At 39.9% G+C, this 14,043-nt stretch overlaps 2 protein-coding genes across 9 annotated transcripts in view; one reads left to right on the top strand and one right to left on the bottom strand.

The window, feature by feature from the left end:
• The window catches only part of DDX59 (DEAD-box helicase 59), a 30,149-nt gene extending 23,651 nt beyond the window's left edge, over nt 1-6,498 (bottom strand). For 2 of the 5 annotated variants that reach the window (XM_080602182.1, XM_080602186.1), the window contains exons 1-2: nt 6,408-6,498; nt 6,041-6,213 (exon numbers count right to left, since the gene is read on the bottom strand). In XM_080602182.1, the coding sequence (XP_080458308.1) occupies nt 6,041-6,081 (41 nt within the window). In that variant the 5' untranslated portion in view covers nt 6,082-6,213; nt 6,408-6,498. Of the gene's footprint in view, nt 1-1,004; nt 1,123-6,040 lie in introns of all 5 variants that reach the window. The other 3 variants (XM_080602181.1, XM_080602184.1, XM_080602185.1) reach the window with 2 other exon arrangements.
• Nucleotides 6,499-6,614: 116 nt separating this feature from the next.
• CAMSAP2 (calmodulin regulated spectrin associated protein family member 2) overlaps nt 6,615-14,043 on the top strand; it is an 80,924-nt gene continuing 73,495 nt past the window's right edge. For all 4 annotated transcript variants that reach the window (XM_080602168.1, XM_080602169.1, XM_080602170.1 and 1 more), the window contains exon 1: nt 6,615-7,110. In XM_080602168.1, coding sequence (XP_080458294.1) covers nt 6,972-7,110 — 139 coding nt within the window. In that variant the 5' untranslated portion in view covers nt 6,615-6,971. The remainder of the gene's footprint in view (nt 7,111-14,043) is intronic.

Raw genomic sequence — 14,043 nt, forward strand, 5'->3', positions numbered from 1 at the left:
ACAACCCGGGCTCAAATATTCCCTTAAAGAGCAAGTTTCAGCCTTCCTTCATCCTTGTTCAACTACACTGGGTACTACAAAGAGATGGCTCTGATTCTGGCACCCTTGATTTCGACTGCCACTTCCATACTCTGTGCTAACAGTAGAACCATGGCTGCTCCCTGCCCAGGTAAGACAGCCAAGAGAATGCCTTGTGTTTCAACACAGCTGTGTATATTGTATGGCAGCACAGCAACCCAGCCTCCAGTTGCTTTAGGGCAGCTGAGAAAGAGCTAGTTGATAGGTACTGGGGTGGAGCAGTTGATGAGAGTCTGAAGTTAAGAATACAGTCAGCTAAAGTCATCCTAAAGAAAAGGGCTCTACTTCATAACAATCGTAAATGAAGGTATGGTAATATATGGTGACTATATGGTAATATTCGCACACAATATAGGGCAATATTCACACACAGCTTTTAAAAAGTTGTCAAGAAGCATCATTACTGACATTAACAGAATGGACAGAGAATTAAATTGTGCAATTCCTAAATGAGCAGAATCCTATTAGAATCAACATTTGTTTCAGCAGGAGAGCACCCGGATTAGTGTCTACAGTAATGGACTATGATATTTACATGTTTATATTAACTGGTCAAATAGATCTGCAGCAAAAAGTTGTAATTCTATCCATTTCCAATAAATTTCTATAGGTGTTATAGTAAAGGTGAAGTAAAAATCTCCTTAACATTACAGTTATACACATAAAAACAAAAAGCAATTTATGAATCATTTAACAATAGATACTGTCACAAAAACAAACAAACAAACAAAAAAAAAAAAAACCAGACCAAATGTAATACTGGAGTCATATGACTGGAGGGGCTTAAAGATGCAGGGGGCTGCATGCTGCTGGATGGGTACAAGGGAAATGACAGAGGGAAAAGTGAAATTATCCAGAAGCCTTCAAGAAAACAGCAAGTTACAGCAAACCATTACAGATGGTATTAAAAAAAATAAAATTCTAACCTTAAACAGTGGTGTGAAAGGTGCTGACATAACAGAGGAACTCTTTACATGCCTTCTTGGTAAATAAACAGCTAATACAAAAGTAACCATCCAATCCACTTATCAGTTTTTCAACCTGCTGGAAACAAAATGCTGGAAAAGCTGTCACATCAGAGTAGGTAAAGCATCCCACGTATAACAGATGTGCACGTAAGTATCCAGAACTGTTGGGTGGTAGATTAAGTGATTTTGTGAAGGTTAACCATAGCAGTGAAGAATAAACAAGTGGAGGACAGAACAACCAGACAGATGCATAAATCTTTTGTAGTTAATTTCTCTTTTGAGACTTTCTAGAAGAAAGAAATCATCCAGGTTATTTCTTCAAGAACAAATATTCTGCATGACACCTTTAACCCAGAAAGACAACTATATACAGACTTAAATTTAATCATGTCTGTAGTGGCAGTGATTTCAAATGGGAACTACACATACAATTAACCTTAAAAATCTTTGTTGGAGCCAAGTATTTATTACTAAATATAAATGTAAACACATACATTTAGTTTAGGGCAACCATTAAAGTAATTGTTGCTCTTTCCACGTTTCTAATATATATTGAAATAGGAGACTATTTAAATCAAGTTGTTCTACATGAGGCTTAGACATCCTATACATTTTCGTATATTGAAAATGTTTCCAAATTAACTGTAAGGTATACTTCTTTAAAGCTACTCAGAAAAAATTATAAACAAATTAAAATGATGGCAAAAGAGAACTAAATGTAGTAGAATTCTGTGCACTCAAATTGTGATGACCTTCCCATGTGTGCATAATCAAAATCTCCAGGAACATCAAGGGTCACAATATACCAACGAATGGACACAACACAACTCTTTGTGAAGCACGCTTTCCGCAGCCACTTTTCAAAAAGCGTTCCAGCTATATACACTTCTTTTCTAACTAAATCATTAAAAAATCCTCAGTAACATGCAACCTCTCTGTAAGTTAAGGGAAACTTAGAAACTGCCTAAAAATTCAGTGAATTAGATAACGATGTGTTGAAGTAGATAAATAGAATAAAAAAACTTCTTCAGGTAGTCTTCTATGCTATTCTCTTGCTTTCCCTTCTTCATCCACCTTCACTACCATGCCTTCTAAGAATATAATTCTGTTGCAACTAAATGACACTAGAATTTTCCCATTCTAACAGAGCATTCTCTAGTATTTGCTGCTGGTCTCATTCAGACACACATGGGCTTCAAGGGAAGCTGAATGCAGGGCCAAAAGATGGAAGACTAAAGTCTATTCATGCTCCACCAACAAACACGCATATGCTTCCAACGAATTACCTCTTTTGAGCATTGAGAACTTTCTTCACATACAGGAGCAGAATGAAAAACAAAACATCCAGTCACTTCAGTATAGTTCAGGATAATTCAACAGGAAAAAGCGCACAATTTAGTACTTGCTCTCATTCAGACTTGGTAAAAAAAGAAAAAGTCTTGCTAACTGATTTAAACTTCTTATACCTGAATACACAATTCAAAAGCTAGAGTCATATCCATTTTCCTCTGAACTAGAGTACAAATAAAGCATTATCTAACAGCCATCATTATGGTAATAACACTGCATTTCATTTTTGTACAAAGTGTTTTTTGAATTAAATTACCCATTATAAAATTTATCTTACAGTACAGCTAAGCTAGCTGTAGTCTTTAAAGGTAACATTTGTAAAATCATGCTTAGGATTTTCCTCAGAAAACAGTTCAGACATCCAGATGGCCATAGAGGAAATAGATCTCTCTTACTGAAAGAGGGCAGGATCTATTCCATATGTTTCAAGGTTTCCAATAAAAAGCATTAGTTATAGTAGGGGAAACAGTAGTATTCTCTCTCTTCACACACACCCTGATGTTATTGGAACGTCAAGAAGAAAACAATGGAATTAGGGAGTACTACACGGTGCCCAGAAAGAGAGGTCATCGAAAAACCCCTGGCACAAGTACAATTCCAGGAGATGGGCAGGACATGAAAGCTGCCAATGTGAAAAACAGATGTAAACAAACAAACAAAAAAATCTTGGAAAAGACACAAAAGTAAGCAGAGAGAAAAGGACAAACGGAGACAAACCAACACATTGTAAGTATCAAGCAAGCTGAAAGTTTTCATTTCTGATTGCAAATTAATAGAACTTGAAACACGAAAAATATGTAACTGCTCTTGTACTTTTGTATCATCCTGAAACAGGAAGAGCACACTCCCCTCCAAAATGATGCCCTGAGAAAACTCCTACCTTGCAGAAACTACATACATACATTTCTGTAATGACACCGGAGAAGTTTAATAATTCAGACAATCACTTGCACTTAGCAATACCTATTAAAAAATATACTTTCCTAACTCTCACACTTTTACTGGTCTTATCATCACTTATGAAGAAGTATTTAAAAAAATACTGAAACGGTAAGATTTAAAGGCTGGCGTATCGTAGAATCATAGAATCATAGAATATCCCGAGTTGGAAGGGACCCTTAAGGATCATCAAGTCCAACTCCTGGCACCGCGCAGGTCTACCCAAAAGTTCAGACCATGTGACTAAGTGCACAGTCCAATCGCTTCTTAAATTCCGACAGGCTTGGTGCAGTGACTACTTCACTGGGGAGCCTCTTCCAGTGTGCAGCCACCCTCTCGGTGAAGAACCTCTTCCTGATGTCCAGTGATATAAAACATATATCATATATGTCCACATATCAGTGATTCAATTTCAGACATCTTCTTTATGTTGTAATATCTATTAGCAAATCCTTTATAGACTACCTGCTCAATCTCATACATCCAACCCAGAACCTGTTAAAGTCAACAAGCACACTTCTTAAGGATTGCAGCAGTATGTGACTGGTCCTTCATCTGCACATTGGCAGTCTGGCAGCATCACATCAAGCTGGGCACGCTGCCTCTTCACCAGGGGCTACGGGGCACACCTCACCCCTCAGCCGCTGCCCTTTCTGTCACGAGTGCTGTAACCTCTAGAAGAGCTAAGAAAAATAAATGGGAGCATCTTACATAGGCAAATTTCATAGTAGTAATTAAAGATAATATCCCCATGGTGTTCGTCCTAGCCTTTTTCCAACATCAGGACTGAAGCATTACATGCCAGAAAAGTTTCCATAAACTGTTGTTTGTGGATTTTCCCTAATACAGTAGTTTAAAGCAGCTGTTGCTGGTTGGTATTGTCAATTAAAAACATTTTACTTCACTGTTACCGCACAGTATTATTAAATATATATATATATATATATGCATTAGATCTTATTCCAGCCTGAACATTCCCTAATCTAGTGCTAGCCCTAATTTAGACTAAGGACATCTACTCTAGACATAGCCTCTTCAGAAGCCCCGTGAAATCTTGACACAAGTGAGAAAACCAAGATACATAATTGTTAGTCAAGGTTCGTTCCACTATCTCCCAAGGTTAAGACTATTAGCAACAACTATTAGCAACAGCCGTCATCCACACCATTATTCATAGCTTCATGGTCATATCTGTTCCTGTTGCCTGACACTGACTACAGGCTCGGTACAACTGCTGTGTGCGTGACTAGGCACGTGACAGTGAAGAATCAGGTCTATGATATAATTTCAGGATAAAACTGGGCAAATGGGTTTCTAATCCAGGGGAGAGGGAAGGAGAGCAAAGGAAGGGAAAATGAAGGAAAAGACATCTGGGAGCTGCTTGTTTTATTTCTTAATGCGTCGTATTTCCACTTGGAATAAACTTTAAAGTATAAAATACTTTGCAACAAAAAGATTGTGTACAGAAGAGATTATCACTATTTAAAATATTTTGAGATGAATAAACAGGAACAGAGCAGAAGGGGATGAGCCCTTGCTCAGTTTTTCTGCTTATCTCCTCTGGACAATTAAAGTAAATTTTAATCATTTTCCATGTTGACTGTTGATATCTTTGACAGTGCAGTAAGCAAGATCACATTTGGCACGTTTGCAAAAGCAGAAGAACTGGCATGAGCAACTAGTGGTGGTGGTCTTTTTCACTTACACAGACTTCATATCCATGTGTTCAGTTCTAAAAGCAAGTTAAAAACATTTTTATTACACTCACCACAGACCACCTTTTCTAAATATTCTTCGGAGACTTTCAAAATCTTGTGACCTCTTAAAGTGGACCCATACCCATCATACCTAAATTATGGCCTTAGAGTTTTCATAAGCATGTCTTCCTGTAAGTCACCCAACTTTTAGGCATTTTCTTAGTCATACAAAAAGCAAGTGAGTTGGAACATAGGAACTTGTTTTAGGTCTAATCATTTGAGGTTTTAAAGCTCGTGAATTACAGGTGTTTGTTGTTATATATACAGGAAGAATTAAATGAGCTTTCAAGAAACAATGTAAAAAATCCGTATCAGGTAAAATAATTTTAAGTGCCTTATATATAACTTATTCCCAAAGTATATTTAAAAAAAAAAAAACACACACAATACTAATTCAGGAAAACGCGCAAGTACAGGTGTAACTTTAGTTGTTGAAAGCTAAGTATGTACTCTTTCTGAACACAGAACACGTTCCCAAGTCACACCTATATTTTAATTTGTTCTTATTCCTGTTCCTGCTGGGGAGGATCTGGGAATTTCAGCCATATGTGTGCTAAAAAAGGGATTTCTAAACTTTTCTCCTTCCCTGCCTCCTGCTGAATACTGCAAACAGCAATCCCTTGTTTTGTAGCTCGCTATGCACCACTTATGAGTGGTATGTATGACAGCCTGGGAATCCCATCCCAGAGAGCATGTGTCAGCAATAACCTCTTCAAACACTGGCCTCCCCAAACCCTTTATTTACGCACTCATTGCTAGTAACTATAGACTCGTGTCACTAAAGCTGGGAAGCACAGCACAGCCTCATAATGACAGCGTTTGTATCATTAGTGCGAGAAGCATGGCTAGCCACGTAATGATGGGAAGTACTCTGTCCTGATCAATTTAAAGTCCTCTTTACAAATAACGAGATAATAATTTCGATAAAATACTATCTGAAAGCCTTACCGCTTCATGCCAAGGCTGTATCTAAAGACTCCCTTCCACATTCAGCTGGGAAATAAAAAGATGCTGCCCTGCGCTGCAGGAGGTGGTGGCCACTCACCGACCCTCCAGGCGGGCGGGGGGCGACCAGATTAGCTTATTCTTGGTCGGGGCGGGTCCCTTCAAGCAAAACCTCTCTGAAAAAAAATAAAAATAATAAGTTTTCAGTCAGGCGAAGCGGCTGCACCCACAGCTGCCGGAGCACAGGGCAGGAGAGGCTCGGTGTCACCTCAGCGGGCCGGAGCCCTCGGCAGGGCTCAGGCCAGACCCCCCCACACCCCTCACGGGGTGCCTGAGGGGGTCCCTGAGGGGATCCCCCCCCGTCCCTCACCGCCACCGGAGGACTCGGCCCGGGCCCAGCGCCCTCCCGCCCCGCCCCGGCGGGGAGGCGGCAGCGCCTGCGCACGGCGCGTCGCCCGGCCAGTGCGGCAGCGGCGGGCGGGCGGGAGCCGCAGCGGCGGCGGCGGGCGGGGGGCTGAGGGCGGCGGGCGGCGGCAGCGCAGCGCCCGGCTGAGGGGCGGCGGGGGGCACCCGGACCCGCTCCCGGCTCGTTCCGGGCCGCCGCGTTTCGGGGGCCGCACGCCGGCGTTTTGACATCTCGGGGCCGGGCAGGGCCCGGCCGGCGGCTGTCGGGGCCGAGCCGGGGGCTGGCGGCCGGTTTTGGGGGGGCGGTGGCGTGAGTGGAGCGAGACAAAGAGCGAGGAGGAGGAGGAGGAGGAAGAGGAGGAAGGGGACGCTCGGGCTCTGCCACATTCCTGCGCGGAGGAAGGCGGCGATAGCCCGTCACGGACAGCTGGGCTCCGCGCCCTCGGCTGCTCCTGCGCCTCTCCCGGCCTCGGCAGGAGGAGGAGGGACAACCATGTAAGTTCGGGGCTGCGAGGGGTCCTGCAAGAAGATGGGGGATGCTGCGGACGCCAAGGAGATGAGGAAGACTTTCATTGTCCCTGCCATCAAACCCTTTGACCATTATGATTTCTCCCGAGCGAAAATCGCCTGTAATCTCGCCTGGCTGGTGGCCAAAGCCTTTGGGACAGGTAGGTGGCGTCGGCTTCTTCCCTGCCTTTGATGCTGGTTCCTGCCTGGTTGCTTCGTTCCCGAGGACGTGCGAGCAGCTGGCAAGGGGAGGCACAAGGTGCCGGCAAAAGCATTTCGGTCCTGGGGTCCCTTGTACCTCCTGGTGGGTTTTGTTGGTTTGTTTTTTCCTTAATTACCTTGTGGTCTTCTCAGCACCGCTGTTTCCTTCAGTATTTTTTTGAATTTTACAGCTAATGTAATTTTATTTTAGGATTTGAACTCTGCAAATCGTGGTTCGTTTTATTTATTCCCAGGGTCACGCTTCTAGAAGGCCAAAAAAAAAAAAAAGCAACCCAGCAGTCTGTGTTTGGGTGTTTAAGAGATGAATTGAGGGTTAGCGATGGAAATGGATGTGCGCTGCAGTTTGACGTGTGTGCCAGTAGCCTGTAGCCATTTGAACGGTTAAGCAATAAGAAGGATTTGGGGGAAAAGCGTTTAATGCTGGTTTTTGGCCTGCAGAGTACAGTAGGCTTTCCTTGTCTGTGAGTGTAAATAGAATTGATTGTAATGCCTCCAAGAGGCGTTACTTCTGGGTCTCTGAAAACCCAGGCCTTGAGGAATACCAGACCTATTATTCTATCCTTGAAATACTGTTAGGCGTTGAGGAACACCAGGCTACAGAGGTCTTCTGAGGAAGGCATCTTGAAAACTTACCAGGCTGGGTGGTGTTTTTTTTTTTGTTGTTGTTTGTTTGTTTTTATAGCTGTAGTATATTAATCGTCTAGTCTTCTATGATTTAAAAATAGGGGTTTTCTTTTAAAGGTGAGCTAGATGTTTGCAGTCTATATTTTTACCCCTCTCTTGTGTAGAATAACAGGAAAAGGTCCCTCCTTTTGGAATTTTGTGGCTTTTGCATTTAAGGCCAGAGCATTGTTTTACATACTTCAACAGGGTTAAAGGTGTACCATTATGATGCCCCTGGGAACCAATGATATTTGACACGGGGCTTCCAAAAAGCCGCTTTCAAAGTGTTTGAACCTAGTGAAATTTTGCTAAGGTCAGTGACTACTGAAATAAAATGCATATTCATCACATCAGAAAGAAAAACATCAAAGTACTGTTTTCATATTATAAAAAATTGCCAGTAAGTATTCCTTACTTTCCTTTGTAAACTGAGGAGGTATATAATGCTTTTGTATAAGACTTTATCAGCTTTGCAGATATAAGAGGTAAATAGTACTAGTGATAATTCTTGAAGTCCTTGTTCCTAGGTTTTGAGAGATGATTATCTTTTTGAGTAGCTCGGCTTTATAGGTTGTATTTGTGGGGTGTCGGGTGTACAGTGCTTGTGCAATTACATAACCCAGCATTCTAACCTGAAAAGCTTTTTCTATTGGAGCTGGACAAATTCTCAGGCTGTGGTTGAAATGTCTTGGTTCATATTGGTGGAGTTGTTATTGGATGTGTAAAGCAACTTCCCGGGTACTTGTCAGTTAACACTTTATGGAAAGCGTGATCCAAAACAGGTTCTTGTACTCCTTGTTACTGTGGTGGTTCAGAGACACACAAGTGAAACATCGTTAGAGGAGGTGATAGCTCCTTTTGGCCCCTAAATACTTCCATAACCTAACTGGTAAGAAGAGAGCTAAACAGATGCAATTGTAGTGTTTCTATTCTCACGGTTCCTCTATTTGGTTAATATCACTAGAGCTTCAAAGAAGAATTCCTGTCTAAAGCAGGGAAAAACAGTATACAAGACTTACATGTCTGCAATACAAACGCTTCCTTTATGCTTGGAGAGAAACAGAAGAACTGACCTTCACCTTTTCCAAGAAGGAAGGAAGTTTGACAGGATTGGATTTTTTAAACTATTTGTTTTAGTTCTTTAGAGTAGATCACAACCTCAGCCACGTCTCCTGCTAGCTATCGCTATATGCATTCATACAAAGGAATTACAGAGGATTATTAGAGTGCTTACGGAGGCCACATTTTATTTCTTTTTTTAATCCTTGAAATACTGGAATTCCTTGAGTGGGCGGGAGAAGTGAAGGATTTTTCCCCGCCCTCTCTGCAAGAAATGATTGCTGTTCACTTGGATTAATGAAAGACATAAGTTGCTGTAGTCCACATCTCTGTATATCAAATGGGTACATCTTTCAGGTCCAGTGGGCATATTTTGCATTCTTAAAAGCATATTGTAATACAGTCAAAATTGTTGGGTAAAGCTTGAGCAGGTGTTGTGAAGAGAATTCTCTTGAAGAAGAATTCTGGAATATGGAGCATTCATTAAGATGTAGTAATGACTTTTGGTGGTTGATAATTGTTATCTGCATTGAAAACCAGAGAGACCAATTGTGTGTTGTTATCCTCCATGAAGCTGTGAGAACAGTCTGGCTGACAACATAGCCAAGTCAAAGTAAGTTGTCTTGCTCGTAAGCTGTCTTTATTAGAGTAAGTACACTAACATCTTGAAGGCATCTTGTTTGAAGAATATATGAAGATTTTTTTTAAGAAATACTGACTGAAGACAGCATTCACATTTGTGTATTGACAGAGTGTGGGGTTTTGTATCTTGATGGTTCTCGTTTGTTTTTTTTTTTGCAAAAAGTGTCCCCATGTTAGTGCAGGTTAGATTAAACATTTTGTGATAACATTTTATGATGATTTTAGTGACACAGCTAGCAGTAACTTAGGGGCAGTGTTTGACCTTAGAAATTAAATTTGCAAGCACTCAATTTCAGTGTTAACTCCCAATGCTGGGAGTTAACTATTTGAGTATAGAAAAACTGCTTTCCAAAGGAGTGCTTGAACTGTGTTGATGATATTATATGATTTGACTTAAAATATAATAATAATTACTAATCTTATTAATAAGAATCTAATTAACAAAAATAATTTTTAAAAGATCTTAGTGTTTTGCTCTGTATCCTTTTTTTTCTGAAACAACAAAAGTGGATGTCATCATTTTCAAGTGTGAGGTTTTGTCTTCTCACTCTACTGTAGTCACAGAAGATGTAGCTGGAAAAACTCTTCTGTCCAGCATCCTGAAGATGGGCAGAGCTAAATATACATTATTCCTGATGCTTGTTCAGCCTGGGTTCTTTTTTTGTTTTGTTTTTAATCTGTAATTATAGAGATTCCATTGTATGTCTGGTAGTCAGTTTGAATCCTTATATATCTCTAGATCTTGGAAGAGTATAATAATCTTCGTGTTTCTCGCCACATTGTAAATCCATTACTTCCTTGTTTTATTGCTGGTGGATGTGAGGACAGTGGACGCCTTACCTCTTTATAACACCTTTCACATAATAAAGACGTAATCTCTGTTCTGCAGTTTAGACAAAACAGGCTTTTTTCAAATTCATTTTAAGTCAAGCTTTTATGGATTCTTTTTTTCCTCTTCATCATCTCTTCTGTGATCCTGTTCTGCATGAATACTGGACTCGAACCTAGATCTAATTGTCCAGCTAAACCCTTGCCAAATCTACAGGGTAGATTTGAAAAAATTTCCTCATCTTTCCAACCTATAATATTCTCTTTTATTCACTAGAATACGTTTGTCATTTTTGCATCAGCCTAGAATTGTTGACTCATACAATTTGTGATTCACTATCGCTCCATATCTTTCTCTGCAGAACTACTGCCTACTCAGTTGTTCCCATCTTGTAATTGTGTGGTTGTAGGTTCCTGCTTTGCAGCTATACTTATATTTATACATCCTATTTTCAAACCACTTCTTCCACTAATCAAAATCATCTTGAATTATAATTTTGTTTTCCAAAATGCTTTTAATCCCTTTGGAGTTTGGAATCAGTTCTCTAGAACCTTGGCCAGTGTGAATGAAAGCTCTCATTCTTGAACCTTGAATCATACGTTCCTCCAGTTTGGTAGGGAACCTCTGAATATTTTTTGAATATCTTTTTTTTCAGCCAGCTTTGCATCCAATTTTTAGTTTCTAAGTTAAGACTCTCCCTGACATTTATGTTTCTGAGAATATTATGGGAACAATTTTAAAGTCAAGCTAAACCTCTTGCTTTTCTACTATCCATACAACATGTTATCCTGCCACAGTAATAAATTTCACTGGCTTAGCATGATTCTTTTTGACAGGACTAAAGCTAAATAAAAGCTGCACAGGTCTGAGTGCTTGCGCTAAACCTTAGTTTGAGTGTTTTCTGCAGTCAAAACAGAATAGTCCATGTGGCTTTTAACATCCAATTTGCCACCTATAGGTGTCTGAAGCAGTAGATTATGAATTGCATCATGTGCAACTAAACATTAGCCAAGAAACTTAAAAATAGCTTTCTCCTGATGATTAATATGTTCAGAATTTATTATATGCTGCTACTTACTGCTATTTGCAGATGTTGCCAGTAGAACCAGGAAGGGAGGAAATGAACATTGTGTGTCTGACAGAAGCAAGTTTTAACTAAATACTCTCATTTGCTATGCTGGTTGTTGCAGGCCAGAATGCCTCATAATCTTTCCTTAGCAGAACTAATTTCTTTACTCTGGCTCAGTTTGACAGCCAGCAAAAACTTGCACAAGAGTTGGGAGTATAAAAGCAGACATTAGGGATTCTTGCCAGGATAGCCTTTTATTTATATATATATATATGTATTATATATATATATATAAAATGATCTTTTTCCTCACCTTTCTAAACTATTTGCTGACAAATTGATACTTTGGTCAATCCTACTAGAATCAGTTGATTGGACTAATCATCGACTGTGATGGTCTACTTGAAGTTTATTGTATCCCTCATTTCTGTCGAATGCATGAAACATGGTTTGACTGTAAATTTTTCTTTTTTTTTAAAGTAAATAAAAGCAAATGAGCTTTTGAGCTTAACAGGTTTGCCAGAGTCATTTGTAGTTGTAGACTGTGGATGTACAGAAGTATGAGAAGATGAATTATTAAGTTGTCAGAATTCTTACTACATGATAAAACATCAGGTAAGGGAGTTTATGATCTATTCTTTCAATGACTTCATGTTATTCAGCCTACCTGGAGCACAGCTGTCATTAAAACTGAAGTGCCTGCCTGCAGAAGGTAACGTGAAGTGGCTAACTAAATGCTTGTCTATGTGATGAGAAGAAGTGTACTTCCACTACCTATACTTCTCTTTTATATTCTTCAACGATCATTGCCACTACTACAGCAGTCCTGTAAATTCGTTCTTTCAGTGATTTAGGATAGTCCGTTGGGTTAATTTAGTGACTCCATGTTTAAAGGTGCTCTCATTCTGACTATCTGTCCATGGAAAGTGGATTGGGAACTTCTCAGCTTTCCCATAGGAGATGTGCTTGTAAATTCATTTTTTCTAGCTAGCTAGGGGATTTGAATGAGCAAAACTGGATATGGCTCCATTCCTGAAAATAGTAACTTTTATCCACTTGCTTTGGAAAACCCAGGGCTCTGAATGAATGCTTTTGGTGATCACTGTCTGGAAAATAGGGCTGGGGGTGAAAATCCCTCAAGACTTGCAAGAAAAATTAAGCAACCCCCCCCCCCACCTTCCCTCCCAAAAGTTCAGGATGTAGTAATGGAAGATCTTTTTGGTACGAAGTTGAAATGCATTTGCCTAATGCAAATATTGTATAGTTCTAGCAGTTTCCTAACCATTTTCTTTTTCCCAATTAGAAGCAATCTTAAACTAAGAGAACCTGTAGTACAGACACCAAAGCAGATGTTTCACCTCTTGTCTGTCTAGTTATGGCTGACAAAAAGTTGTCTTAGTGGTTTGAGGTCCTTAAGTTCAAGAAGTAAGTCTTTATCTCTAAATTTCTGAAATAATCCTTTATTTAAAACATATCTTGATTATAACTGTTATCAAGGTGCCAAATGAGTGTGACGGGATTATAACTATATGATTATCTTTAATTCTTGTATCTCACCCATCCTGAAAACAAGTTCTGAAGGCATTTATGCAAGTAAGAGTTGATCCTTTTATTTCCAGGGGTAATTTTAAGTTATTCTTAGGTTTATCAGAACTTGAATAAATAGGCAGGTGTTGCTAAAGCAGATGTTACACTTTCCCATTTTTTCCTGTATGCTTGGTGAGCATTTCCTGTTGTGCTACTGAAGACAGAATATGGGACAGGCTAGGCAAGTAGTGTGGCCCAGAACAGCTTTTCTTACATGATGCTCAGCGCTCCAGAAAAATAACTGAAGTCTGGATGGGGCATGAAGTTAGAGTTTGCACAAGTTTTTGTTTTTGTTTACTTTGTGGTGTTTGTTTTGTTTTATGTGTCTGAGATAAGAAATCCTTCTAGAAACGGAGACCCACATAAAAAATAATAATAAAAAAAAGCTTCTATGACATTATCTATACCTGAAATTTAGATCTGATATAACTAGCACTCTTCAAAGCAATACTGTGTTGCTAGAAAGTATATTTGGCTAATTGTTCAATAGTGTGTCTTCTATAAAACATTTTTTTCCATACAAAGATCAGACCTTCTGTTGTATTCTTCTTCAAGCAGTCATCATGACAGAGAAAATAATTCTCTTCCTTTGTCCAAAATAGTCATCCATAGGCAAATGGCTTTTGTTGAGTTTCTTTGCACAAGATTTCCAAGAAGACTTGCTCTGATTGGTAAAGCAGGAGAATGTAAGGTGAGGAATAGCTCGCAATATACTCAACCCCTTTGTATCTTTACGAGTTGTTTTCCAATTCGGTGCATGAGGTAGAACTGAGGATTCTAGGCTTTGTCTCATGGTAAGCCTGTGGGTAATGGAAGCTACTTACTTGCTGTGTTTGAGGGTGGCAGGGCTTCTGTGTTTGTATTTCATCATGGCTCATCAGCAAGATACCCTCAGAATGTTATGTGAACTGCATGCTGAAAGTCCAGAGCTGCTCCCCAAGGAGTGGGCTAGCGGTCTATTTTTGTGGCATTTAGAGACGGAGGGGTAGGGCCTGGATTTGTTTTCACAGAAATACTTTAAAT

Source organism: Anser brachyrhynchus, assembly GCF_964034855.1.
Source record: "Anser brachyrhynchus genome assembly, chromosome: 8".
Lineage (NCBI taxonomy): Eukaryota > Metazoa > Chordata > Aves > Anseriformes > Anatidae > Anser > Anser brachyrhynchus.